At 43.1% G+C, this 25396-nt stretch overlaps 1 protein-coding gene across 3 annotated transcripts in view; it reads left to right on the top strand.

The window, feature by feature from the left end:
• Positions 1-24492, top strand: part of LOC128652161 (secreted frizzled-related protein 2-like) — a 52858-nt gene extending 28366 nt beyond the window's left edge. For all 3 annotated transcript variants that reach the window (XM_053705102.1, XM_053705103.1, XM_053705104.1), the window contains one exon: positions 23249-24492. In XM_053705102.1, coding sequence (XP_053561077.1) covers positions 23249-23553 — 305 coding nt within the window. In that variant the 3' untranslated portion in view covers positions 23554-24492. The remainder of the gene's footprint in view (positions 1-23248) is intronic.
• Positions 24493-25396: the final 904 nt, after the last annotated feature.

Genomic DNA, 25396 nt, shown 5'->3' with positions numbered 1-25396 from the left:
TTCCTCTAATACAAAACAAGAGGGAACTTTTGCTCAGTCCAAGTCGGTCTGGAGACCTAACCAGACCTGGAACAAAGGTAAGCAGGCCAAAAAGCCTGCTGCTGCCTCTAAGACAGCATGAAGGAACGGCCCCCTATCCGGTAACGGATCTAGTAGGGGGCAGACTTTCGCTCTTCGCCCAGGCCTGGGCAAGAGATGTTCAGGATCCCTGGGCATTGGAAATTATATCCCAGGGATATCTTCTGGACTTCAAAGCTTCCCCCCCAAAAGGGAGATTTCACCTTTCACAATTATCTACAAACCAGATAAAGAGAGAGGCATTCTTACACTGTGTACAAGACCTCCTAGTTATGGGAGTGATCCATCCAGTTCCAAAGGAGGAACAGGGACAGGGATTTTACTCAAATCTTTTTGTGGTTCCCATAAAAGAGGGAACCTTCAGACCAATTTTGGATCTAAAGATCTTAAACAAATTTCTCAGAGTTCCATCATTCAAGATGGAGACTATTCGTACCATCCTACCTTTGATCCAGGAGGGTCAATATATGACTACAGTGGATTTAAAGGATGCTTATCTTCACATTCCGATTCACAAAGATCATTATCGGTTTCTCAGGTTTGCCTTTCTAGACAGGCATTACCAGTTTGTAGCTCTTCCCTTTGGGTTAGCTATAGCCCCAAGAATTTTTACGAAGGTTATGGGGCCGCTTCTGGCAGTTCTAAGGCCGCGGGGCATAGCAGTGGCCCCTTATTTAGACGACATCCTGATTCAGGCGTCAAACTTCCAAATTGCCAAGTCTCATTCGGACATAGTGTTGGCATTTCTGAGGTCGCATGGGTGGAAAGTGAACGAGGAAAAGAGTTCTCTATCACCCCTCACAAGAGTTTCCTTCCTAGGGACTCTGATAGATTCTGTAGAAATGAAATTTTACCTGACGGAGTCCAGGTTATCAAAACTTCTAAATTCCTGCCGTGTTCTTTATTCCATTCCTCGCCCTTCGGTGGCTCAGTGCATGGAAGTAATCAGCTTAATGGTAGCAGCAATGGACATAGTGCCGTTTGCACGCCTACATGTCAGACCGCTGCAACTTTGCATGCTCAGTCAGTGGAATGGGGATTACACAGATTTGTCCCCTCTACTAAATCTGTATCAAGAGACCAGGGACTCTCTTCTCTGGTGGCTATCTCGAGTCCATCTGTCCAAAGGTATGACCTTTCGCAGGCCAGATTGGACAATTGTAATGACAGATGCCAGCCTTCTAGGTTGGGGGGCAGTCTGGAACTCCCTGAAGGCTCAGGGATCGTAGACTCAGGAGGAGACACTCCTTCCAATAAATATTCTGGAACTAAGAGCGATATTCAATGCTCTTCAGGCTTGGCCTCAGTTAGCAACTCTGAGGTTCATCAGATTTCAGTCGGACAACATCACGACTGTGGCTTACATCAACTATCAAGGGGGAACAAGGAGTTCCCTAGCGATGTTAGAAGTCTCAAAGATAATTCGCTGGGCAGAGACTCACTCTTGCCACCTATCAGCTATCCATATCCCAGGTGTAGAGAACTGGGAGGCGGATTTTCTAAGTCGTCAGACTTTTCATCCGGGGTAGTGGGAACTCCATCCGGAGGTGTTTGCACAATTGATTCTTCGTTGGGGCAAACCAGAGCTGGATCTCATGGCGTCTCGCCAGAATGCCAAGCTTCCTTGTTACGGATCCAGGTCCAGGGATCCCAAGGCGACGCTGATAGATGCTCTAGCAGCGCCTTGGTCTTTCAACCTGGCTTATGTGTTTCCACCGTTTCCTCTGCTCCCTCATCTGATTGCCAAGATCAAGCAGGAGAGAGCATTGGTGATATTGATAGCGCCTGCGCGGCCACGCAGGACTTGGTATGCAGATCTGGTGGACATGTCATCCTTTCCACCTTAGACTCTGCCTCTGAGACAGGACCTTCTACTTCAGGGTCCTTTCAACCATCCAAATTTACTTTCTCTGAGACTGACTGCCTGGAGATTGAACACTTGATTTTATCAAAGCGTGGCTTCTCCGAGTCAGTCATTGATACCTTAATACAGGCACGAAAGCCTGTCACCAGGAAAATCTACCATAAGATATGGCGTAAATATCTTTATTGGTGTGAATCCAAGGCTTACTCATGGAGTAAGGTCAGGATTCCCAGGATATTATCTTTTCTCCAAGAGGGTTTGGAAAAAGGTTCATCAGCTAGTTCTTAAAGGGACAGATTTCTGCTCTGTCTATTCTTTTGCACAAGCGTCTGGCGGATGTTCCAGACGTTCAGGCATTTTGTCAGGCTTTAGTTAGAATCAAGCCTGTGTTTAAACCTGTTGCTCCGCCATGGAGCCTAAATCTGGTTCTTAAGGTTCTTCAAGGAGTTCCGTTTGAACCTCTTCATTCCATAGATATCAAACTTTTATCTTGGAAAGTTATTTTTTTGGTAGCTATTTCCTCGGCTCGTAGAGTCTACGAGTTATCTGCTTTACAATGTGATTCTCCTTATCTGATCTTCCATGTGGATAAGGTAGTTCTGTGTACCAAACCTGGGTTTTTACCTAAGGTAGTATCTAATAAGAATATCAATCAAGAGATTGTTGTTTCATCTTTGCGTCCTAATCCTTCTTCAAAGAAGGAACGTCTATTACACAATCTGGATGTGGTTCGTGCTTGAAAGTTTTACTTACATGCTACTAAAGATTTTCGTCAAACATCTGCTTTGTTTGTTGTTTACTCTGGACAGAGGAGAGGTCAAAAGGCTTCGGCAACCTCTCTTTCTTTTTGGCTAAGAAGCATAATACGCTTAGCTTATGAGACTGCTGGCCAGCAGCCTCCTGAAAGGATTACAGCTCATTCTACTAGAGCTGTGGCTTCCACATGGGCCTTTAAAAATGAGGCTTCTGTTGAACAGATTTGCAAGGCGGCGACTTGGTCTTCGCTTCATACTTTTTCAAAATTCTACAAATTTGATACTTTTGCTTCTTCGGAGGCTATTTTTGGGAGAAAGGTTTTACAGGCAGTGGTACCTGCCTTGTCCCTCCCTTCATCCGTGTACTTTAGCTTTGGTATTGGTATCCCACAAGTAATGGATGATCCGTGGACTGGATACACCTTACAAGAGAAAACATAATTTATGCTTACCTGATAAATTTATTTCTCTTATGGTGTATCCAGTCCACGGCCCGCCCTGTCATTTTAAGGCAGGTAATTTTTTTAATTTAAACTACAGTCACCACTGCACCCTATGGTTTCTCCTTTCTCTGCTTGTTTTCGGTCGAATGACTGGTTATGGCAGTTAGGGGAGTTGCTATATAACAGCTCTGCTTTGGGTGTCCTCTTGCAACTCCCTGTTGGGAATGAGAATATCCCACAAGTAATGGATGATCCGTGGACTGGATACACCACAAGAGAAATAAATTTATCAGGTAAGCATAAATTATGTTTTTACAAAGAAGCAGCAACAAAGTTTGCAAGTTTGAATCTGACGCAGAGAAAACCGCTTCTAATTGGCTCATTCACTCCATGTGACCGCTGGATGCGTAAGGAAGCCAGGATTCAGAGGTACAGCGTCATACTACGGACCTACCGGGCGATACCAGCGAGATTTGTGCAGCCACTTACAAACCAATGGAACAAGTGGTGAAGTATACCGGCTAGTCGTTTCTACATTATCTTTTATAAAGGTACTGTTTTCCCTTTGAAACCCTAGAAATACTGGCGCAGTGAGTCCTAAAATTTACCGTTATACTTCCTCCCTCATACGGAGTTAACAAAGACACTATAAAGTAACAAAGTCATCAAGTTACTAAAGTCATTAAGTAACTAAAGTCATAAAAAGAGACATTTATCCTTGCATTGATGTAAACACTCTTTGCATTAATAGAACATTTCGAATAGTGTTGCATAGTAAAATAGTGTTAACAAACATCAGCGTTTTGAAAAAAACACAGCCTGCAGCAATTTCAGCCTCATTTATTTGAGTCCTATCTTGAGACATTCTGTGCACATTGTTTTCATTGCTATGTTATATAGCTTTATCCTGTTTATATAAACCACCGGTGGTTATTTTTTATATAATCCTTAATCATTGGATTTGTATTGTATCTTAATCCTTCTTTTAATATAAATTTGTATATTGTATCCTACTGAGCGTGGTAGCTTTTTTTAGTGCATCTTCTTTTCTCCTTATAGCTTATTTCCAGCTTTTTTTGCAGAAATACCCCTATTTGAAGTTGCTCCACACCACACACCTGTTAGCTAGCTTAATATATCTTTCTCTAATCACATGCACCCACATGGTGAATTTCCTCTGTTTGTGCTTGCAGCTGGCAAGAAATGTCCCCGCACAATCGATGCGGCCACCAGGACTATGAGCTTTCGTTGTAACTTTCGCCAGCTGAGGCTGTCGAGGCAGTTTTATGAATTCTGCAACGGACATTACAGTGATGTCTGCTCCCGTGTCAATTTTGAAGGCAACCTTGGCTCCCATTACAGTAAGGGTAACCCGCCAATCTTCGTCTGAACCAGACCGTTCAACAACAAACCCTACAACAAGCCCATCCACTTCTGGGCCTATCTGTTGCCCTTGGTCTACCGCTCACACTGTGCCTTTCACCTGCAGCTCTCCTGAACTGTTGCACTTTGTCTACAATACTCTTAGACCTCAGATCAGCACTTTGCTTTTTCACCAGTTCACTCTGGTGGGCCATCCTAATAGCCCCATCTAACGTTAATTCAGCCTCCAACTGTAGCTTCAATGAGACTTCAGCGTCTGCAATTCCTATTCTGTCTCTGATTTGCTCTTCTTTAGCAACACCAAACTCACTGAATTCAGCTAGTTCATACAGGCTGCGCACAAATGACTTCACAGATTCTCCCACACGCTAAGCACGTTTGTGAAAACAAGCCCTCTCATGAATCACATTTCTTTTGGCCACAAAGTGAGCACTGAGTTTGTTCATAACAATTTCAAAGTCAAATTCTACCCCTTCTTGGAATGTAAAGGCATTGAACACTATCTCCACATCTTTCCCCATAGAGTATAAAAGAGAATTAACTTGTACTTCACCACTCTCCTTGTGCAGCTTGTAAGCAATCCTGAAGCGTTGAAACTGCTGACGCCATGTGGGAAAAGCTGCAGGCTGAGAGAAATCAAAAGTCTCAGGTGGGGTAAACTTCGACATCGTCATTACTCAGGAAACAGAAGCGCAGGCAAGTACTTCTGACACCATGTCATGAGATGCAGGACAGAGCATAGAAGGTACAATGCTATTTCTTCCTAAGATATGGTGAGTCCATGGGTTCATCTTAATTACTGTTGGGAATACCACCCCTGGCCAGCAGGAGGAGGCAAAGAGCACCACAGCCAAACTGTCAAGCATCACTGCCTTACCCACAACCCCCAGTCATTCTCTTTGCCTTTAGTGCATGGAGGAGGTACATTTTTGAGTTCGTCATCCTAAGAAGACTCTGTTAGGTCTTGGGGAATGGAAAGGGTGCCCTCTTGGACATTGTATGATTCGGATGTCGTCTTTCTTTTGAGCAACTCTTTTTCAAGGGATTTTGTCCTTGTTTACACTTCCTTGGATGGGATGTGAAGCTGAAAATGAATTCCCTGGTTCCCCTTTCAAGGGTGTTTCTTTTTTAAGAAACTTAAATAGATTTTCTATGAGAATTTTTCTTTCAGAGGTCAGATAATCAAGGTTTTCTCCCTCTTACCTCCTTTTTTCAGTCTACTGTTCAGCCCACATCTGGCTCTTGTGGTCCGATATCTTAGATTTTTTGCAACCAGAGGGTTGGGAGTTTGAATTCAGCTGTAGCTGTTTTTCCATTCTCTTTCCAGTGGCTTAAAGGGACACTGAACCCAATTTTTTTCTTTTGTGATTCAGAGCATGACATTTTAAGCAACTTTCTAATTTACTCCTATTATCAAATTTTCTTCATTCTCTTGGTATTTTTATTTGAATTGCAAGAATATAAGTTTAGATGCCTGCCCATTTTTGGTGAACAACCTGGGTTGTTCTTGCTGATTTGTGGATAAATTCATCCACCAATTAAAAAGTGCTGTCCAGAGGTCTGAACTAAAAAAAAGCTTAGATGCATTTTTTTCAAATAAAGATAGCAAGAGAACAAAGAAAAAACGATTGAAAGTTGCTTAAAATTCCATGCTCTATCTGAATCACAAAAAAAAAAAAAAAAAATTGGGTTCAGTGTCCCTTTAAGGTTTGGAGGTTATTGATTAAGGGGTGTCATCTTTTTTTCTCGAGTCCATTTGAGAGCTCTGCAGTTTGGCATGCTCAGTCAATAGAGTGGTGACCATCCGGATCTCTCTGAGGATAAATCTGGTTCACCCTTAGGTGATGTCAGGAGTATCTATCTCAGGGCGCATGTTCCTGGGGACATTTCTGGGTGATTGTTAACTTGGACACCAGCCTGTTGGGCTGGGGAGCAGTCCGGAACTTGTTTAAGGTGCTGGGACTTTGGACTCAGTTGTCTCCTTTGATATCTTGGAGTGGAGAGCGATTTTTTTTTTTTTTTTTTTTCATGCTCTGAGGGCTTGTACTCAGTTGTCCATAGCCGGTCTATCAGGTTCCAGTCGGTCTGTCTACTAGCTGTCTCTGTAGGAACTCTGGGTTCCTTAGCCATGTCAGAGGCGACTTGGTTTGGTCTGTGGGCGGTGGCTCACAATTATTGTCTATTTACATCCACATTCCACGAGTGGACCCCTGGGAAGAGGACTTCCTGAGTAGACAGATTTTTCATCTGGGGAGTGAGTTCTCCATCTGGAGGTGTTCTCCAGTTTAACCCCAAATGGGGGGGGGGAGGGGGCTGGAGTTGGTTTGTTGGCGTTTCGGTAGAACACTAAGCTTCCAAGTTACGGTTCAAGGTTAAGAGACTCGAAGGCTGCTCTTATAGATGTTATAGCGGTTCCTTGGGTTTTCAGGCTTGCATACTGTTTTCTTCCATTTGCTCTTCTTCCACGAGGCCTTGCTCGTATCAAGCAGGAGAGAGCATTGGTGATTCTAATAGTTCCTGCGTGGCATGCAGATCAAGTGGAAGATTTCATCTCCCCCACCGGGTAAACTTCCACCAAGGAAGGACTTTCTGATTCAGGGTCTCTTCCTTTGTCCAAATCTCGTTTCTCTGAAGCTGACTGCTTGGAGTTTGAACGCTTAATTTCTATCTAAGCGTGGTTTTTCTGAGTTGGTCGTTGAGACTATGATTCAGGCTCACAAGCCTGTTTCTTGGAAGTTTTTCCATAAGATATGGCGTTATTATATTTCATGGTGTGAATCTAAGGGTTTCTCTTGCAATAGAGTTCGGGTCCTTTAGGATTTGTCTTTTCTCCAGGAAGGTCTGGAGAAAGGTTTATCAGTTAGTACCCTGAAGGGTCAAATTTCTGACTTATCTGTTTTGTTACATAAGCGTTTGGTGGACGTGCCAGACGTCCAATTTTTTTTGTCAGGCCTTGGTCAAATCAGGCATGTATTTAAGTCGGTTGCTCCTCCTTGGAGCCTTTATCTTGTTCTTAGAGTTTTTTTCATCATTCCCCGGTTGATCCGTGACTTTCCTTAAGATATGGAGTTGTTATCTTGGAAGTTTTTGTTTCTTTTGACTATCTCTTCTGCTCGGAGAGTCTCTGAACTCTGTCTTGTCGTATGATTCGCATTATCTTATTTTTCATGCTGATAAAGCAGTTCTTCGTACTTCCTAAGGTTGTTTCTAATAAGCATATTAATCAGGAGATTGTTGTTGTAAATGTAGCTGGACAAGAAACCAGAATGTTATTCTGTAACAACTGGTAAAAACTGTGCCAGCAAGTTAATAAGACATAATGGATAGCAGACAAGATATAGTTAATATCACAATCTGTGCCTTTAGAAATCTCATGCAACTAGTAACAGGAGTTGTTAGGTTAACAGTCACAGGTAATGAATTTCACTTGGTCAATAAAGAGAGTTCATAAGTGATTACTGAGTCAGTGGATTAATATGCAGCTTAAGCAAACAGAGGTTATAACAGCTTGTTATGCCTGTAAAAGGTGGAGGATATGGCATAAATAGTTAATGAATGTTTGTACCTTCGTTGCAGATGAAGAAAGGACTGGATCCAGTTTTCAGAGCAGTGAACAATGTTTTAGATAACAATCTACTTACAACTTGGTACTAGGAGAGGTTGCTGGGAGGAACAGATGAGAGCTTTGCAGACAGTGTGCAGCAGGTGAGCAAAAATGAGGAAGTGATCCTTGCGGCCGGGACTTGATGCAGTGTAGGAATCCAAAAGGAAAAAGATCCAGTATGCTGAGCTGCTTGAAGCAGAGAAGCAGGTTCCAAAGTAAGAATCATTCACAGTTGAAAAAGTAGCAAGGTAACACAGCAGTAAATAACTATAGAGATTGCTTAAATAAAATAAGCACTTGAATTCGAGGTCAGACTTGAAAGTGGCTGCTGTGGACAAGTTGAACACAACAGGCTAAGCACAAAATAATCAAGCAATGATGTGAAGAAAGGGGAGTGGTTTTATAGGCAGGAGGAATTGAGTGGAATGTCTTAAAGGGACATTACAATTGTTCCATCTCTATGTCCTAAGCCTTCTTCTTTCAAAGAACGTCTGTTGCACAATTTGTTCGTTGCACATGTTCTTAAATTCTATCTGGAGGCGACTAAGGATTTTCTCCAATCCTCTGCTCCTTTTATTTGTTTCTCTGGGAACCATTAAGGGCAGAAAGCTTCTTTTTCTATTTTTCTTTTTTGTTGCAAAGTATTATTTTTTGCATATGAATCTGCTAGTAAGCAACCTCCTGAGGGAATTACGGTTCAATCCACCTGAGCGGTTTCCTCTTCTTGGGCTTCAAAAACGAAGCTTCTATGGTATAAGTTTGCAAGGCTGCAACTTGGTCTTCTTTGTTTACTTTTTACAAGTTTTTCAAATTTAACCCCTTAATGACCATAGCACTTTTCCATTTTCTGTCCGTTTGGGACCAAGGCTATTTTTACATTTTTGCGGTGTTTGTGTTTAGCTGTAATTTTCTTCTTACTCATTTACTGTACCCACACATATTATATACCGTTTTTCTCGCCATTAAATGGACTTTCTAAAGATACCATTATTTTCATCATATCTTATAATTTACTATTAAAAAAATGATAAAATATGAGGAAAAATGGAAAAAAACACACTTTTTCTAACTTTGAGCCCCAAAATCTGTTACATATCTACAACCACCAAAAAACACCTATGCTAAATAGTTTCTAAATTTTGTCCTGAGTTTAGAAATACCCAATGTTTACATGTTATTTGCTTTTTTTGCAAGTTATAGGGCCATAAATACAAGTAGCACTTTGCTATTTCCAAACCATTTTTTTTCCAAAATTAGCGCTAGTTACATTAGAACACTAATATCTTTCAGGAATCCCTGAATATCCCTTGACATGTATATATTTTATTTTAGTAGACATCCCAAATTATTGATCTAGGCCCATTTTGGTATATTTCATACCACCATTTCACCGCCAAATGCGATCAAATACAAAAAATTGTTCACTTTTTCACAAACTTTCGGTTTCTCACTGAAATTATTTACAAACAACTTGTGCAATTATGGCATAAATGGTTGTAAATTCTTCTCTGGGATCCCCTTTGTTCAGAAATAGCAGACATATATGGCTTTGGCGTTGCTTTTTGGTAATTAGAAGGCCGCTAAATTCCACTCCGCACCACAAGTGTATTATGCCCAGCAGTTAAGGGGTTAATTAGGGAGCTTTTATGGAGCTTGTAGGGTTAATTTTAGCTTTAGTGTAGTAGACAACCCCAAGTATTGATCTAGGCACATTTTGGTATATTTCATGCCACCATTTCACCGCCAAATGCGATCAAATTAAAAAAAACGTAAATTTTTTCACAATTTTAGGTTGTGCAATTATGGCACAAATGGTTGTAAATGCTTGTCTGGGATCCCCTTTGTTCAGAAATAGCAGACATATATGACTTTGGCGTTGCTTTCTGGTAATTAGAAGGCCGCTAAATCCTGCTGCGCCTCACACGTGTATTATGGCTAGCAGTGAAGGGGTTAATTAGGGAGTTTGTAGGGAGCTTGCAGGGTTAATTTTAGCTTTAGTGTAGAGATCAGCCTCCCATCTGACACATCCCACCCCCTGATCCCTCCCAAACAGCTCCCTTCCCTCCCCCACCCCACAATTGTCCCAGCCATCTTAAGTACTGGCAGAAAGTCTGCCAGTACTAAAATAAAAGGGTTTTAAAAAAATAAATACATTTTTTTTTTAGCATATTTACATATGCTACTGTGTAGGATCCCCCCCAAAACCGCTCTCTAACCCTCCCCTCTGCCTTATTGGGGGCCATCTTGGGTACTGGCAGCTGTCTGCCAGTACCCAGTTTGCAATAAAAAGTGCTTTTTTTTTTTGTTTTTGGTTTTTTTCTGTAGTGTAGCTTTGTAGCTTCCCCCCCCCCCCACACACAGACAAACCCCCACCACCTTGCTGATGGTTTTTTTTTTTTTTTTTTAATTATTTACATTTTTTTTTACATTTTTTATTTCAGAATTTTCTGTAGTGTATCGGTTCCCACCCGCTCCCTCCCCGTGCACGCGCGCGCCCATGCGCGCCCCCAGCCACCCCCCGCCCACGATCCCGCCCCCCTTCACACAACCAGGGCCATCGATGGCCGCCACCCGCCTCCCGGTCCGGCTCCCATCCACCAACGCAGTAAGCCACCGATCTCCGGTGCAGAGAGGGCCACAGAGTGGCTCTCTCTGCACCGGATGGCTTACAAAGGTTATTGCAGGATGCCTCCATATCGAGGCATCACTGCAATAACCGGAAAGCATCTGGAAGCGAGCAGGATCGCTTCCAGCTGCTTTCCACACTGAGGACGTGCAGGGTACGTTCTCAGGCAGTAACTGCCTTTTTTCTGAGGACGTACCCTGCACGTCCTCAGTCGTTAAGGGGTTAAAGGGACACTAAACCCAATTTTTTTTCTTTTGTGATTCAGATAGAGCATGCAATTTTAAGCAACTTTCTAATTTACTCCTATTATCAAATTTTCTTCGTTCTCTTGCTATCTTTATTTGAAAAATAAGGCATCTAAGCTATTTGTTTGGTTAAGAACCCTGGAAAGCACTTGTTCATGGGTGGATTAATTTATCCACCAATCAGCAAGAACAACCCAGGTTGTTCACCAAAAATGGGCCGGCATCTAAACTTACATTCTTGCATTTCAAATAAAGATACCAAGAGAATGAAGAACATTTGATAATATGAGTAAATTAGAAAGTTGCTTAAAATTGCATGCTCTGTCTGAATCACAAAAGAAAAAAACGTGGGTTCAGTGTCCCTTTAATACTTTTGCCTCGGCCGAGGTTGCTTTTGGGAGAAAGGGTCTTCAAGCGGTGGTGCCTTCTGTTTAGGTCTGCTTGTCTTGTCCCTACCTATTCATCTGTGTCCTCTAGCTTGGGTATTGGTTCCCAACAGTAATTAAGATGAACCCGTGGACTCACCATATCTTAGGAAGAAAACATAATTTATGCTTACCTGATAAATTAATTTCTTCTTTATATGTCCACGGACCCACCCTTTTTTTTTTTTTTAATAAGAGTTTTTGACTAAACTTCAGACACCGCCACACCTTGTGTTACTCTCCTTTCTCCATTTCCTTTCAGTCGAATGACTGGGGTTTGTGGGTAAGGGAGTGATGCTTAACAGTTTGGCTGTGGTGCTCGTTGCCTCCGCCTGCTGGCCAGGGGTGGTATTCCCAACAGTAATTAAAGGGATACTAACCCCACATCTTTTCTTTCATGATTCAGATAGAACATGCAATTTTAAGCAACTTTCTAATTTACTCCTATTATCAATATTTCTTTGTTCTCATGTTATCTTGATTTGAAAAAGCAGTAATAAAAGGTTAGGAGCCGGCCCATTTTTAGTTCAGCACCTTGGTAGAGCTTGCTGATTGGTTTGCTACATTTAGCCACAAATCAGCAAGTGCTACCCAGGTGCTGAACAAAAAATGGTCCGACTCTAAAGCCTACAGTACTGCTTTTTCAAATCAAGATAGAAGGAGAACAAAGAAAAAATGATAATAGAAGTAAATTAGAAAGATGCTTAAAATCCCATGCTCTATCTGAATCATGAAAGAAAAAAAATGGGTTTAGTGTCCCTTTAAGAGGAACCTGTGGACTCGCTATCTTGAAGAAATAAATTTATCAGGTAAGCATAAATTTAGTTTTTATTGCATAGAAGTAAACAGCTTGTACAACACATCTAACTTAGTAACTGCTTATTGACATTTCCACCGACACACCGTCATCACAGTATTCATCACTGACTTTTCACCAGCTGCTCATATACGGATTGCCGGACCTCAGCTTTTTTGTTTTTCCATATTTATGTTCTTATCTGATACACTTATTATTTGCTTGGATCCAATATTGGCTATTACCATTGTTTTTATTGTACCATTTTACATCACATGGATCCATAATGTCTGTTTTTATGTAATGAATTAGTATGTTACATTGTGTTAATTAAATATCACATTTTACTGTAGCCCACAGTCTTTATACCTTAGCCTCCGTTAGGTTTGGCGCCTGGGTTTACACCTTTTTCTCATATTTCTTGCGGTGATAGCTAGGGATCACCAACCCTGGGCGGTAATGTATCTAATCGGCGCTCAAGTAGACCCCAGTTTTCTAACTTAGTAACTGCGACATAGACTATAATACCTATAAGCCGCGCCTCCATCCGGTGACGTCACCTCCCACTCTCTCATCACATTACCCATTCCCCAGTTTCACACAACACAGTTTTAATAGACTTTTTACCTCTGTGATTACCTTGTATCTAAGCCTCTGCAGACTGCCCCTTATCTCAGTTATATTAATAGACTTTTTACCTCTGTGATTACTTTGTATCTAAGACTCTGCAGACTGCCTGTAATGCTCGTGGGATACTCCTCTATCAGACCGAACTCAGCCAGTAGTTTTGTTATCCCGGCATCAAGCTGGAATGATAGGGAATATCCCAGAGCAGAGAAAGTTAGTAAGATGAGGGAGGCAGCACTCACCACAGGCAGGACAGTCCCTAACGGCAGAGCAGTCCAAGGACAAACCACTAGAATGGTCAGGCAGGCAGGGTTTGGCAACAGCAAAGCAGTCCAAGGGCACACCACTAGAATGGTCAGGCAGGCAGGATTTGGCAACAGCAAAGCAGCCCAAGGGCACACCACTGGAATGGTCAGGTAGGCAGGGTTCAGCAACAAAGAGGCAATCCAGAACAACAGGGGTTAATAAGCAGAGTAGTCAGATAGGCAGGGTTCAGCAGCAGTATATCAATCTAGTAATTAAGGGGTATAACAGGCAGGGATCATACACAAAATAGGCAAATTGATACAACGATCTGTCACACCCAGGAGCACACAAAGTAACACCTAAACTTTTGACAGATCATTGTAGCAGAACTTACATAGGCGCAGGGTTCGCGCCACAGACGTCCGTCCGGCACCAGGAGCGTGCAGCGATGGCATCAGCTCCATGCGCATCCGGACCCGACACATCCCCTGGCAACGAGCAGGGAAGGAGACGCAAGGAGATGCCGCTCCCCTAGCAACGGCTAGTGCGGTGCGGCGTGACACTGCCACCATGGGGTCAATTTATCAAGCTCCATATGGAGCTTGATGCCTCGTGTTTCTAAAGATCGCTGCTCTATAACCTGTTCACCTGCTCTGAGGTGGCGGACAGAAATCAACCCGATCAAATACGATCAGGTTGATATCCCCTGCTAGCGGCCGGCATTTATCGATGTGCGGCGGACATGATACGCTACATCGCACAATAATAAATAGACCCCCATATCTCAATGCTTTTTAAAGATTTGCATTTTAGCCAATTAGTGCGGTTTCCTACATAAATCCACAGGAGTGAGCACAATGGTACCTATATGGCACACATGAACTAGCCCTGTCTCGCTGTTAAAAGGTAAAAAATGCACTGAAACAAGAGGGGCCTGCAGGGGCTTAGAAACAGCCAGAGGTTTAGAGGATATAACGTATATTAATATAACAATACTGGTTGTGCAAACCTGAGGAATGTATTGTAAAGGAATTCTACATCCTTTTTAACAAAACAAAAATAAAGTATACTGTCCCTTTAACTAAAATCACTGAGCTGTGACACCCACCTACAGTCAGAAAGTAGTTTTATTTATTTTTCTCTGCTGCTTCTAAATCATTGTGTTGCAATAGGTATTACAGATGTCCCTGACTGTACTTTGTATTCATGCTTATGGGATATGTCACCAGTACAGGTGTGGGAGGTTTGCTCCGAGTGAAATACTCTCTAATATAATATTGCAAAAACAAGCATTTATAAAGTGCACTCTTTTATGTTATTTCTTTTATTTTTTTAGTTTAATCCCCCTTAAGCAAGTGTTCACCAGGGGCTAAACAATACTTAGAATTCCAGTATAGTTGTGCTTGCCAAATACCTCTTGGCACCCTAAATAATATTGTTCCCTCACCAAGTCTTACATCTCATGTACTGGCCATCAAGTTATTCTATGTTTGTGATCTCTTGCTTGCCTCTCAGTGCCTGTGACCTGCAGCCTGTGCTCTGCAGCTTGCCTCTCTGTGCCTGGGCTCTGCAGCTTGCCTCTCTGCTGCCTGGGCTCTGTAGCTTGCCTCTCTGTGCCTGGGCTCTGCAGCTTGCCTCTCTGCTGCCTGGGCTCTGTAGCTTGCCTCTCTGTGCCTGGGCTCTGCAGCTTGCCTCTCTGCTGCATGGGCTCTGTAGCTTGCCTCTCTGTGCCTGGGCTCTGCAGCTTGCCTCTCTGCTGCCTGGGCTCTGTAGCTTGCCTCTCTGTGCCTGGGCTCTGCAGCTTGCCTCTCTGCTGCATGGGCTCTGTAGCTTGCCTCTCTGTTGCATGGGCTCTGCAACTTGCCTCTCTGTTGCCTGGGCTCTGCAGCTTGCCTCTCTGTTGCATGGGCTCTGCAGCTTGCCTCTCTGTTGCATGGGCTCTGCAGCTTGCCTCTCTGTTGCATGGGCTCTGCAGCTTGCCTCTCTGTTGCATGGGCTCTGCAGCTTGCCTCTCTGTTGCCTGGGCTCTGTAGCTTGCCTCTCTGTTGCATGGGCTCTGCAACTTGCCTCTCTGTTGCCTGGGCTCTGCAGCTTGCCTCTCTGTTGCATGGGCTCTGCAGCTTGCCTCTCTGTTGCATGGGCTCTGCAACTTGCCTCTCTGTTGCCTGGGCTCTGCAGCTTGCCTCTCTGTTGCCTGGGCTCTGTAGCTTGCCTCTCTGTTGCATGGGCTCTGCAACTTGCCTCTCTGTTGCCTGGGCTCTGTAGCTTGCCTCTCTGCTGCCTGGGCTCTGTAGCTTGCCTCTCTGTTGCATGGGCTCTGTAGCTTGCCTCTCTGTTGCATGGGCTCTGCAGCTTGCCTCTCTGTTGCCTGGGCTCTGCAGCTTGCCTCTCTGTTGCATGGGCTCTGCAACTTGCCTCTCTGTTGCCTGGGCTCTGCAGCTTGCCTCTCTGTTGCCTGTGCTCTGTAGCTTGCCTCTCTGCTGCCTGGGCTCTGCAGCTTGCCTCTCTGTTGCCTGGGCTCTGCAGCTTGCCTCTCTGTTGTCTGTGCTCTGCAGCTTGCCTCTCTGTTGCCTGGGCTCTGCAGCTTGCCTCTCTGTTGCCTGGGCTCTGCAGCTTGCCTCTCTGTTGCCTGGGCTCTGCAGCTTGCCTCTCTGTTGCCTGGGCTCTGCAGCTTGCCTCTCTGCTGCCTGGGCTCTGCAGCTTGCATCTCTGTTGCCTGGGCTCTGCAGCTTGCATCTCTGTTGCCTGGGCTCTGCAGCTTGCCTCTCTGTTGCCTGGGCTCTGCAGCTTGCCTCTCTGTTGCCTGTGCTCTGTAGCTTGCCTCTCTGCTGCCTGGGCTCTGCAGCTTGCCTCTGTTGCCTGGGCTCTGCAGCTTGCCTCTCTGTTGCCTGGGCTCTGCAGCTTGCCTCTCTGTTGCCTGTGCTCTGCAGCTTGCCTCTCTGTTGCCTGGGCTCTGCAGCTTGCCTCTCTGTTGCCTGTGCTCTGTAGCTTGCCTCTCTGCTGCCTGGGCTCTGCAGCTTGCCTCTCTGTTGCCTGGGCTCTGCAGCTTGCCTCTCTGTTGCCTGGGCTCTGCAGCTTGCCTCTCTGTTGCCTGGGCTCTGCAGCTTGCCTCTCTGTTGCCTGTGCTCTGCAGCTTGCCTCTCTGTTGCCTGGGCTCTGCAGCTTGCCTCTCTGTTGCCTGGGCTCTGCAGCTTGCCTCTCTGTTGCCTGGGCTCTGCAGCTTGCCTCTCTGCTGCCTGGGCTCTGCAGCTTGCCTCTCTGCTGCCTGGGCTCTGCAGCTTGCCTCTCTGTTGCCTGGGCTCTGCAGCTTGCCTCTCTGTTGCCTGGGCTCTGCAGCTTGCCTCTCTGTTGCCTGTGCTCTGCAGCTTGCCTCTCTGTTGCCTGGGCTCTGCAGCTTGCCTCTCTGTTGCCTGGGCTCTGCAGCTTGCCTCTCTGTTGCCTGTGCTCTGCAGCTTGCCTCTCTGTTGCCTGGGCTCTGCAGCTTGCCTCTCTGTTGCCTGTGCTCTGTAGCTTGCCTCTCTGTTGCCTGGGCTCTGTAGCTTGCCTCTCTGTTGCCTGGGCTCTGTAGCTTGCCTCTCTGTTGCCTGGGCTCTGTAGCTTGCCTCTCTGTTGCCTGTGCTCTGCAGCTTGCCTCTCTGTTGCCTGGGCTCTGCAGCTTGCCTCTCTGTTGCCTGGGCTCTGCAGCTTGCCTCTCTGTTGCCTGGGCTCTGCAGCTTGCCTCTCTGTGCCTGCTTTCAATCCCTAATATGGGATTATTCCTGCTTCAATAATGAATGAGAATTTCCCTTGATAGAATTTTTTGTGTTGTGCCACATCCTGAATTTTTTAGCTTTCTCTTTGCCTTCAAGATACATTTTTATACCATTTTCTTTAAAATTACTTTTCAACTTAAAGGGATGGAATTGAGCAATAATAAAATAGTTTAATACGTTTAAGTATTTTATTGTTGTAAGTGTACATGATTGATTAACCCCTGCAAATTTAACACATAAAGTCATCTCCAAAACCACAATGGACTACTGGTCTGGAACTAAACATTTCTGGTGAGCCAATCAGGGAGGGAATATGTATGAAGCAACCAATGACTGGCTGTACTCATCTAAGAATTGCTATTCCACAGCTGGCTTTAACTCTTTGTTTAATCCTTTTCAGGGGTTAAACACATAGATCTCTCCAAGCAATAGTGTGATAATAAAATTATCTAGCATATTACAGCATTTTATTATGGCCCCTTTAAAGGGAAATGAAAGGCACAATTTAAATTTTAATGGTTCAGACAGATCATTAGAATGTCAAGAGACTTTAAAAAAAACAAAAAAAAAAACAATTCTGTTATCAATTTTACTTTGTTCTCTTTGGATCCCTTGTTGAAAATCATAGCTAGATATGCTCAGGAGCAGCAATACATTACTGGGAGCTAGATGGTGATTGGTGGATACAAACATATGCTTTTGGTCATTGGCTGTCTAGCTGTATTCTGGTAGCTACCAGTAGCGCATTGCTGCTTTGGTGCTAACTTTACAAGAGTTAAACACATATGGCTAGATTACGAGTTGTGCGTTAGGCTGAAAAAGCAGCGTTAACAGGTCCTAACACTGCTTTTTCACTACCGCTGCTATTACGAGTCTTGCAGGTTTAGGGGCATCGCACATTTCTTTGGCCTTACCGCAAAACGACTTACAGAAACTTCGTAAACCCTTTTTTTCTATGGAACTTCCATAGCGCTGGTATTACGAGTCTGTCCTGGGAGGCCAAAAAGTGAGCGGTACACCCTCTACTTCCAAGATCCCTAACAAATTCTAAAGTCAGTAGTTATGAGTTTTACACTACAACGCTGTAGCATAAAACTCATAACTAAAGTGCTAAAAAGTACACTAACACCCATAAACTACCTATTAACCCCTTTGTAACCCCTAATGTGGCGCTTCGGACATCGCCACCACTATAATAAATATATTAACCCCTAAACCGCCTCACTCCCACCTCGCAAACACTAGTTAAATAATATTAACCAATCCAATAGGATTGAGCTAGCATTCTATTGGCTGATTGGAACAGCCAATAGAATGCGAGCTCAATCCTATTGGCTGATTGGATCAGCTAATAGGATTGAACTTCAATCCTATTGGATCAGCCAATAGGATTTTTTCTCCCTTAATTCCGATTGGCTGATAGAATTCTATCAGCCAATCGGAATCTAAGGGACGCCATCTTGGATGACATAATTTAAAGGAACCTTCATTCAGTAAGAAGACTCCGGATGAAGAGGATGCTCCGCGTCGGATGTCTTGAAGATGGACCCGCTCCGCGTCGAATGGATAAAGATAGAAGATGCCGGCTGGATGAAGACTTCTGCCCGTCTAGAGGACCACTTCACCCGGCTTAGATGAAGACTTCTCCCGGCTTCGTTGAGGACTTCGGCCCGGTTGGATGAAGACTTTTGCCGCTTCCTTGAGGATGGATGTCCGGTCTTCAGAACAGTAAGTCAATCTTCAGGGGGTTAGTGTTAGGTTTTTTTAAGGGTTTATTGGGTGGGTTTATTTTTTAGGTTAGGGCTTTGGGCTGCAATAGAGCTAAATGCCCTTTTAAGGGCAATGCCCATCCAAATGCCCTTTTCAGGGCAATGGGGAGCTTAGGTTTTTTTAGTTAGTATTCTATTTTGGGGGTTGGTTGTGTTGGTGGTGGGTTTTACTGTTGGGGGGTTGTTTGTATTCTTTTTTTTTTTTTACTGGTAAAAGAGCTGATTACTTTGGGGCAATGCCCCGCAAAAGGCCCTAGTTTAGTTTAGGCTAGGGTTTTTTTATTTTGGGGGGGCTTTTTTATTTTGAAAGGGCTATTAGATTAGGTGTAATTAGTTTAAAGATCTGTAATTTGTTTGTTATTTTCTGTAATTTAGTGTTTTTTTTTTGTGATTTAGCTAATTTAATTTTATTTAATTGTTTTTAATTTATGTAATTTAACTATAGTGTAGTGTTAGGTGTTATTGTAACTTAGGTAAGGTTTTATTTTACAGTTAAATTTGTATTTATTTTAGCTAGATAGTTATTAAATAGTTAATAACTATTTAATAACTATTCTACCTAGTTAAAATAAATACAAACTTGCCTGTAAAATAAAAATAAACCCTAAGCTAGCTACAATGTAACTATCTTAAGGTTTATTTTACAGGTAAGTATTTAGTTTTAAATAGGAATAATGTAGTTATATATAGTAATTTTATTTAGATTTATTTAAATTATATTTAAGTTAGGGGGTGCTGGGGTTAGGGTTAAACTTAGATTTAGGGGTTAATACATTTAATATAGTGGCGGCGACGTTGGGGGTGGCAGATTAGGGGTTAATAAGTGTACGTAAATTGTGGCGACATTGGGGGTGGCATATTGGGTTAATAAAAATAATGTAGGTGTCAGCGATGTTGGGGGCAGCAGATTAGGGATTAATAAGTATAATGTAGTTGGTGGCGGTGTCTGGAGCGGCAGATTAGGGGTTAATAAATATAATGTAGGTGTCGGCAATGTCGGGGGCGGCAGATTAGGGGTTAATAAGTGTAAGATTAGGGGTGTTTAGACTTGGGTTTCATGTTAGGGTGTTAGGTGTAAACATAAATTTTATTTCACCATAGGAATCAATGGGGCGGCGTTACTGAGTTTTACGCTGCTTTATTGCAGGTGTTAGACTTTTTCTCAGCCGGCTTTCCCCATTGATGTCTATGGGAAAATCGTGCACAAGCACATACGACCAGCTCACCGCTCGCTTAAGCAGCGCTGGTATTGGAGTGCGGTATGGAGCACAATTTTGCTCTACGCTCACTTCTTGCCTTTTAACGCCTGGTTTGTAAAAACCTGTAATACCAGCACTGTAGGAAAGTGAGCGGTGATAAAAAACTGCTCGTTAGCACCTCATAGCTTCTAACGCAAAACTGGTAATCTCGATAGTTATTAACAAGCAACAAAGTAATAATATCATATTTTTGCATCATTTTTTTCTTTTTTTGCAGTTTTTATTTTATGTCTCTTTAAATTCTCCCAACATTTCCTCCTAATCATCATTAACAGGAAACATATTTCAGCAAGATGACACAATAGGATGCATATAAATAGATAATATTCAGTTTTATGATGTAACATCACTAAAATAATCTATATCCCCTAATGGGCAATTGTGACAACTAAAAGTAGACACAATATAAACCTGAAAGTTATAATCAGTTTAAAGGGACAGTCCAGTCCAAAATAAACTTTCATGATTCAGATTCCAGTTTGCTTTTATCACCAATTTTGCTTTGTTCACTTAATATTCTTAGTTGAAAGCTAAACCTAGGAGGCTCATATGCTAATTTCTTAGACCTTGAAGGCTGCCTCTTATCTAAATGCATTTTGACCCACTAGAGGGGATAAGTTCATGTGTGTCATACAGATAACATTGAGCTCACGCATGTGAAGTTACCTAGGAGCCAGCACTGATTGGCTAAAATGCAAGTCTGTCAAAATAGCTGCAGTAAGTGGGCAGTCTGCAGATACAAGGTAATCACAGAGGTAAAAAGTGTATTAATATAACAGTGTTGATTATGCAAAACTTGTGAATGGGTAATAAAGGCATTATCTATCTTTTAAAACAATAACAATTCTCATATAGACTTTCCCTTTTAATGTTCTCACTCTGTGCTGCTGTGATATCTTCACCTTGTCTGCTGGGAGACACCTGGAAAGGGATTCAGGTTTGCTTTACCATTTGTCTGGCTTTGTCTTGCTATTCCTCACCATGTGTCTGGCTTTGCCTTGCTAATCCTCACCATGTGTCTGGCTTTGTCTTGCTATTCCTCACCATGTGTCTGGCTTTGCCTTGCTATTCCTCACCATGTGTCTGGCGTTGTCTTGCTATTCCTCACCATGTGTCTGGCTTTGCCTTGCTATTCCTCACCATGTGTCTGGCTTTGCCTTGCTATTCCTCACCATGTGTCTGGCTTTGCCTTGCTATTCCTCACCATGTGTCTGGCTTTGCCTTGCTATTCCTCACCATGTGTCTGGCTTTGCCTTGCTATTCCTCACCATGTGTCTGGCTTTGCCTTGCTATTCCTCACCATGTGTCTGGCTTTGCCTTGCTATTCCTCACCATGTGTCTGGCTTTGACTTGCTATTCCTCACCATGTGTCTGGCTTTGCCTTGCTATTCCTCACCATGTGTCTGGCTTTGCCTTGCTATTCCTCACCATGTGTCTGGCTTTGCCTTGCTATTCCTCACCATGTATCTGGCTTTGCCTTGCTATTCCTCACCATGTGTCTGGCTTTGCCTTGCTATTCCTCACCATGTGTCTGGCTTTGCCTTGCTATTCCTCACCATGTGTCTGGCTTTGTCTTGCTATTCCTCACCATGTGTCTGGCTTTGCCTTGCTATTCCTCACCATGTGTCTGGCTTTGTCTTGCTATTCCTCACCATGTGTCTGCTTTTGTTTTGCTAATCCTCACCATGTGTCTGGTTTTGTCTTGCTAATCCTCACCATGTGTCTGGCTTTGTCTTGCTATTCCTCACCATGTGTCTGGCTTTGTTTTGCTAATCTCACCATGTGTCTGGCTTTGTCTTGCTAATCCTCACCATGTGTCTGGCTTTGTCTTGCTATTCCTCACCATGTGTCTGCTTTGTCTTGCTAATCCTCACCATGTGCCTGGCTTTGCCTTGCTATTCCTCACCATGTTTCTGGCTTTGTCTTGCTAATCCTCACCATGTGTCTGCTTTTGTTTTGCTAATCCTCACCATGTGTCTGCTTTTGTTTTGCTATTCCTCACCATGTGTCTGCTTTTGTTTTGCTAATCCTCACCATGTGTCTGGCTTTGTCTTGCTAATCCTCACCATGTGTCTGGCTTTGTCTTGCTAATCCTCACCATGTGTCTGCTTTTGTTTTGCTAATCCTCACCATGTGTCTGGCTTTGTTTAGCTAATCCTCACCATGTGTCTGGCTTTGTTTAGCTAATCCTCACCATGTGTCTGGCTTTTGTCTTGCTAATCCTCACCATGTGTCTGGCTTTTGTCTTGCTATTTCTCACCATGTGTCTGGCTTTGTCTTGCTATTCCTCACCATGTGTCTGCTTTTGTTTTGCTAATCCTCACCATGTGTCTGGCTTTTGTCTTGCTAATCCTCACCATGTGTCTGGCTTTTGTCTTGCTAATCCTCACCATGTGTCTGGCTTTTGTCTTGCTAATCCTCACCATGTGTCTGGCTTTGGCTTGCTATTTCTCACCATGTGTCTGGCTTTGTCTTGCTATTCCTCACCATGTGTCTGGCTTTGTCTTTCTATTCCTCACCATGTGTCTGGGTTTGTTTTGTTAATCCTCACCATGTGTCTGGCTTTGGCTTGCTATTCCTCACCATGTGTCTGCTTTGTCTTGCTAATCCTCACCATGTGCCTGGCTTTGCCTTGCTATTCCTCACCATGTTTCTGGCTTTGTCTTGCTAATCCTCACCATGTGTCTGCTTTTGTTTTGCTAATCCTCACCATGTGTCTGCTTTTGTTTTGCTATTCCTCACCATGTGTCTGCTTTTGTTTTGCTAATCCTCACCATGTGTCTGGCTTTGTCTTGCTAATCCTCACCATGTGTCTGGCTTTGTCTTGCTAATCCTCACCATGTGTCTGCTTTTGTTTTGCTAATCCTCACCATGTGTCTGGCTTTGTTTAGCTAATCCTCACCATGTGTCTGGCTTTGTTTAGCTAATCCTCACCATGTGTCTGGCTTTTGTCTTGCTAATCCTCACCATGTGTCTGGCTTTTGTCTTGCTATTTCTCACCATGTGTCTGGCTTTGTCTTGCTATTCCTCACCATGTGTCTGCTTTTGTTTTGCTAATCCTCACCATGTGTCTGGCTTTTGTCTTGCTAATCCTCACCATGTGTCTGGCTTTTGTCTTGCTAATCCTCACCATGTGTCTGGCTTTTGTCTTGCTAATCCTCACCATGTGTCTGGCTTTGGCTTGCTATTTCTCACCATGTGTCTGGCTTTGTCTTGCTATTCCTCACCATGTGTCTGGCTTTGTCTTTCTATTCCTCACCATGTGTCTGGGTTTGTTTTGTTAATCCTCACCATGTGTCTGGCTTTGGCTTGCTATTTCTCACCATGTGTCTGGGTTTGTTTTGCTAATCCTCACCATGATTGTTCTATCTCCCAGCTATTAAGGTCAATCTTCGCTCAGTGTCTTCCATGGATGGAGACCTCACAGTGATCCCAGAGGTGAAGAGCAGGACCATGTATAAGACCAAAGGCTGGTCAGAGGAAGAGATCAAGAAGACCGTTCTTTGGCTTACAGATGGTGATAACTGTGCTTGCCCAGATCTCCAAGAGCCCGGAGCCACAGTGCTGCTAATGGGACACCGAGTAGATGACAGACTGGTCATAACCTGGGTCAGGAAGTGGCTAAAGACGGAGAAGGAAACTAGGAAGTTTTCCCGGACTGTGCGCAAGATGCAATGTTAGTGCACAAGAGTATGAAGCTTCTACTCATGCAGTATTGGATCCTTTTGGGATTGTGCAACTTTGGAGGTCTCTTGGAACAAACTACAAAATGCTTCCTCACCTCCTCAAACCCACATGGTCTTTATTTTGTGCAACAGCAAGTGAGAACCATAAGTGCCCAATAATAATGTTTTCATCACTCCATCAACTTACAAATGCCTGGAGTGTACATTATATAATTTGTTCTGAATTTATTTAGTGGCCAATCAGTCAATCATAGCAAGTTACAAACATAAGTATTTGGCTGAAATTGGTGACATTTCTTTATCTGCTCCATTTGCCTCCCGTTCCTGAAACTGTTGTTAATCCTGCAGCAAGACTTGGCCTTTCTAGAATAACGTTTGTAGCATAGACACTAATGGGTGTTTGTAAGTAAGTCCGTTTTATATATTACAGCTTGTGCCATATCTCCTGCAGGAATATTTGTTAGCTTTTGTGGGTTTGTTTTTTTTTAATTTGTCCTACTTTTATCTCAGACTTGCCTGCTGGTTGGTGTTAAGTTGGTAATCTGTGCAATGAGAGTTTGGTATTATAAACATAATTATAACATTGCAAACCCCAACAACACTTCTATTTTACCAGTTAATCTCCTGGAGGGGTTTCGGACATTGCCTATATTATGGGATTTCTGATATATTTATGTGCATGTTTTTGGATTTTTTTGGTTTTGGTATGATGGACGCTGCCAGCCACTGGTAATGACAAACAAGAGGATAATATGTCAAAATGAGTAAATCCTTTGCTTCATTGTATATAAAAATAATTCACTATGAAAAATGCACGTTTTAGGGCTGTAATTGAATATTCATCTATAACTTGTGTTACCAGATATGGTTATGATATGTTTTAGCTGTTTGAGGCATAAAATTACTAAACATTCCTAAATTGCTTTAACATGCAGCCCAGGGATTAATGTAGTTCATTTATTTTCAGAAATGTTTTGCAAATTGCATTGAACAACATAAAGCCTATTTTAAAGTAAAACCCCCCCAGAAAAGGAACATTGTTTCCAGACGATACACGTTACCACCATAATTGTGCTATTAACTTTTAATATAGCTTAATTGTTTAACTATACACCAAGGCGGTAATTAGCTGATCCTCCATTATTTTGTTTTATCTATACTATAATCGCGTATGTAACACACCTGTCGCAGTTGGCAGTTGCGCACGCATCCTCAAAGGAATGTTGGCTGCGCTGGGCAGCGCGAGGCCAAAATAATTCACCTGGATGCAGCAAAGCTGCATCCATGGTGATTATTTTGCCACCCTGCCATTTTCGGAATCCACCGGGATGCATCAAAGGCAAACAGAGCATTACAAAAAACATTAAAAAAAATAACCGCCTGCAAAAAGTATTAAAAAAAATAAAACCTACCCGTCCGCAATAAGTAATAATAATAAAAAAATAATCGCCTGCAATAAGTATTTTTTTTTCTCCAACATTGGTGTGTCCGGTCCACGGCGTCATCCTTACTTGTGGGAATATCTCTTCCCCAACAGGAAATGGCAAAGAGTCCCAGCAAAGCTGTCCATATAGTCCCTCCTAGGCTCCGCCCACCCCAGTCATTCTCTTTGCCGTTGCACAGGCAACATCTCCACGGACATGGTTAAGAGTATGTGGTGTTTAGTTGTAGTTTTTTAATTCTACTATCAAGAGTTTGTTATTTTAAAATAGTGCTGGTATGTACTATTTACTCTGAAACAGAAAAAGATGAAGAGTTCTGTTTGTGAGAGGAAGATGATTTTAGCAGACAGTAACTAAAATCGTTTGCTGTTTCCACATAGGACTGTTGAGATGAAG

Source organism: Bombina bombina, chromosome 3, assembly GCF_027579735.1.
Source record: "Bombina bombina isolate aBomBom1 chromosome 3, aBomBom1.pri, whole genome shotgun sequence".
NCBI classification, from domain to species: Eukaryota; Metazoa; Chordata; class Amphibia; order Anura; family Bombinatoridae; genus Bombina; species Bombina bombina.
Note: the sequence above shows the minus strand (reverse complement) of the source record. Positions and strands in the feature narration are given on the sequence as shown.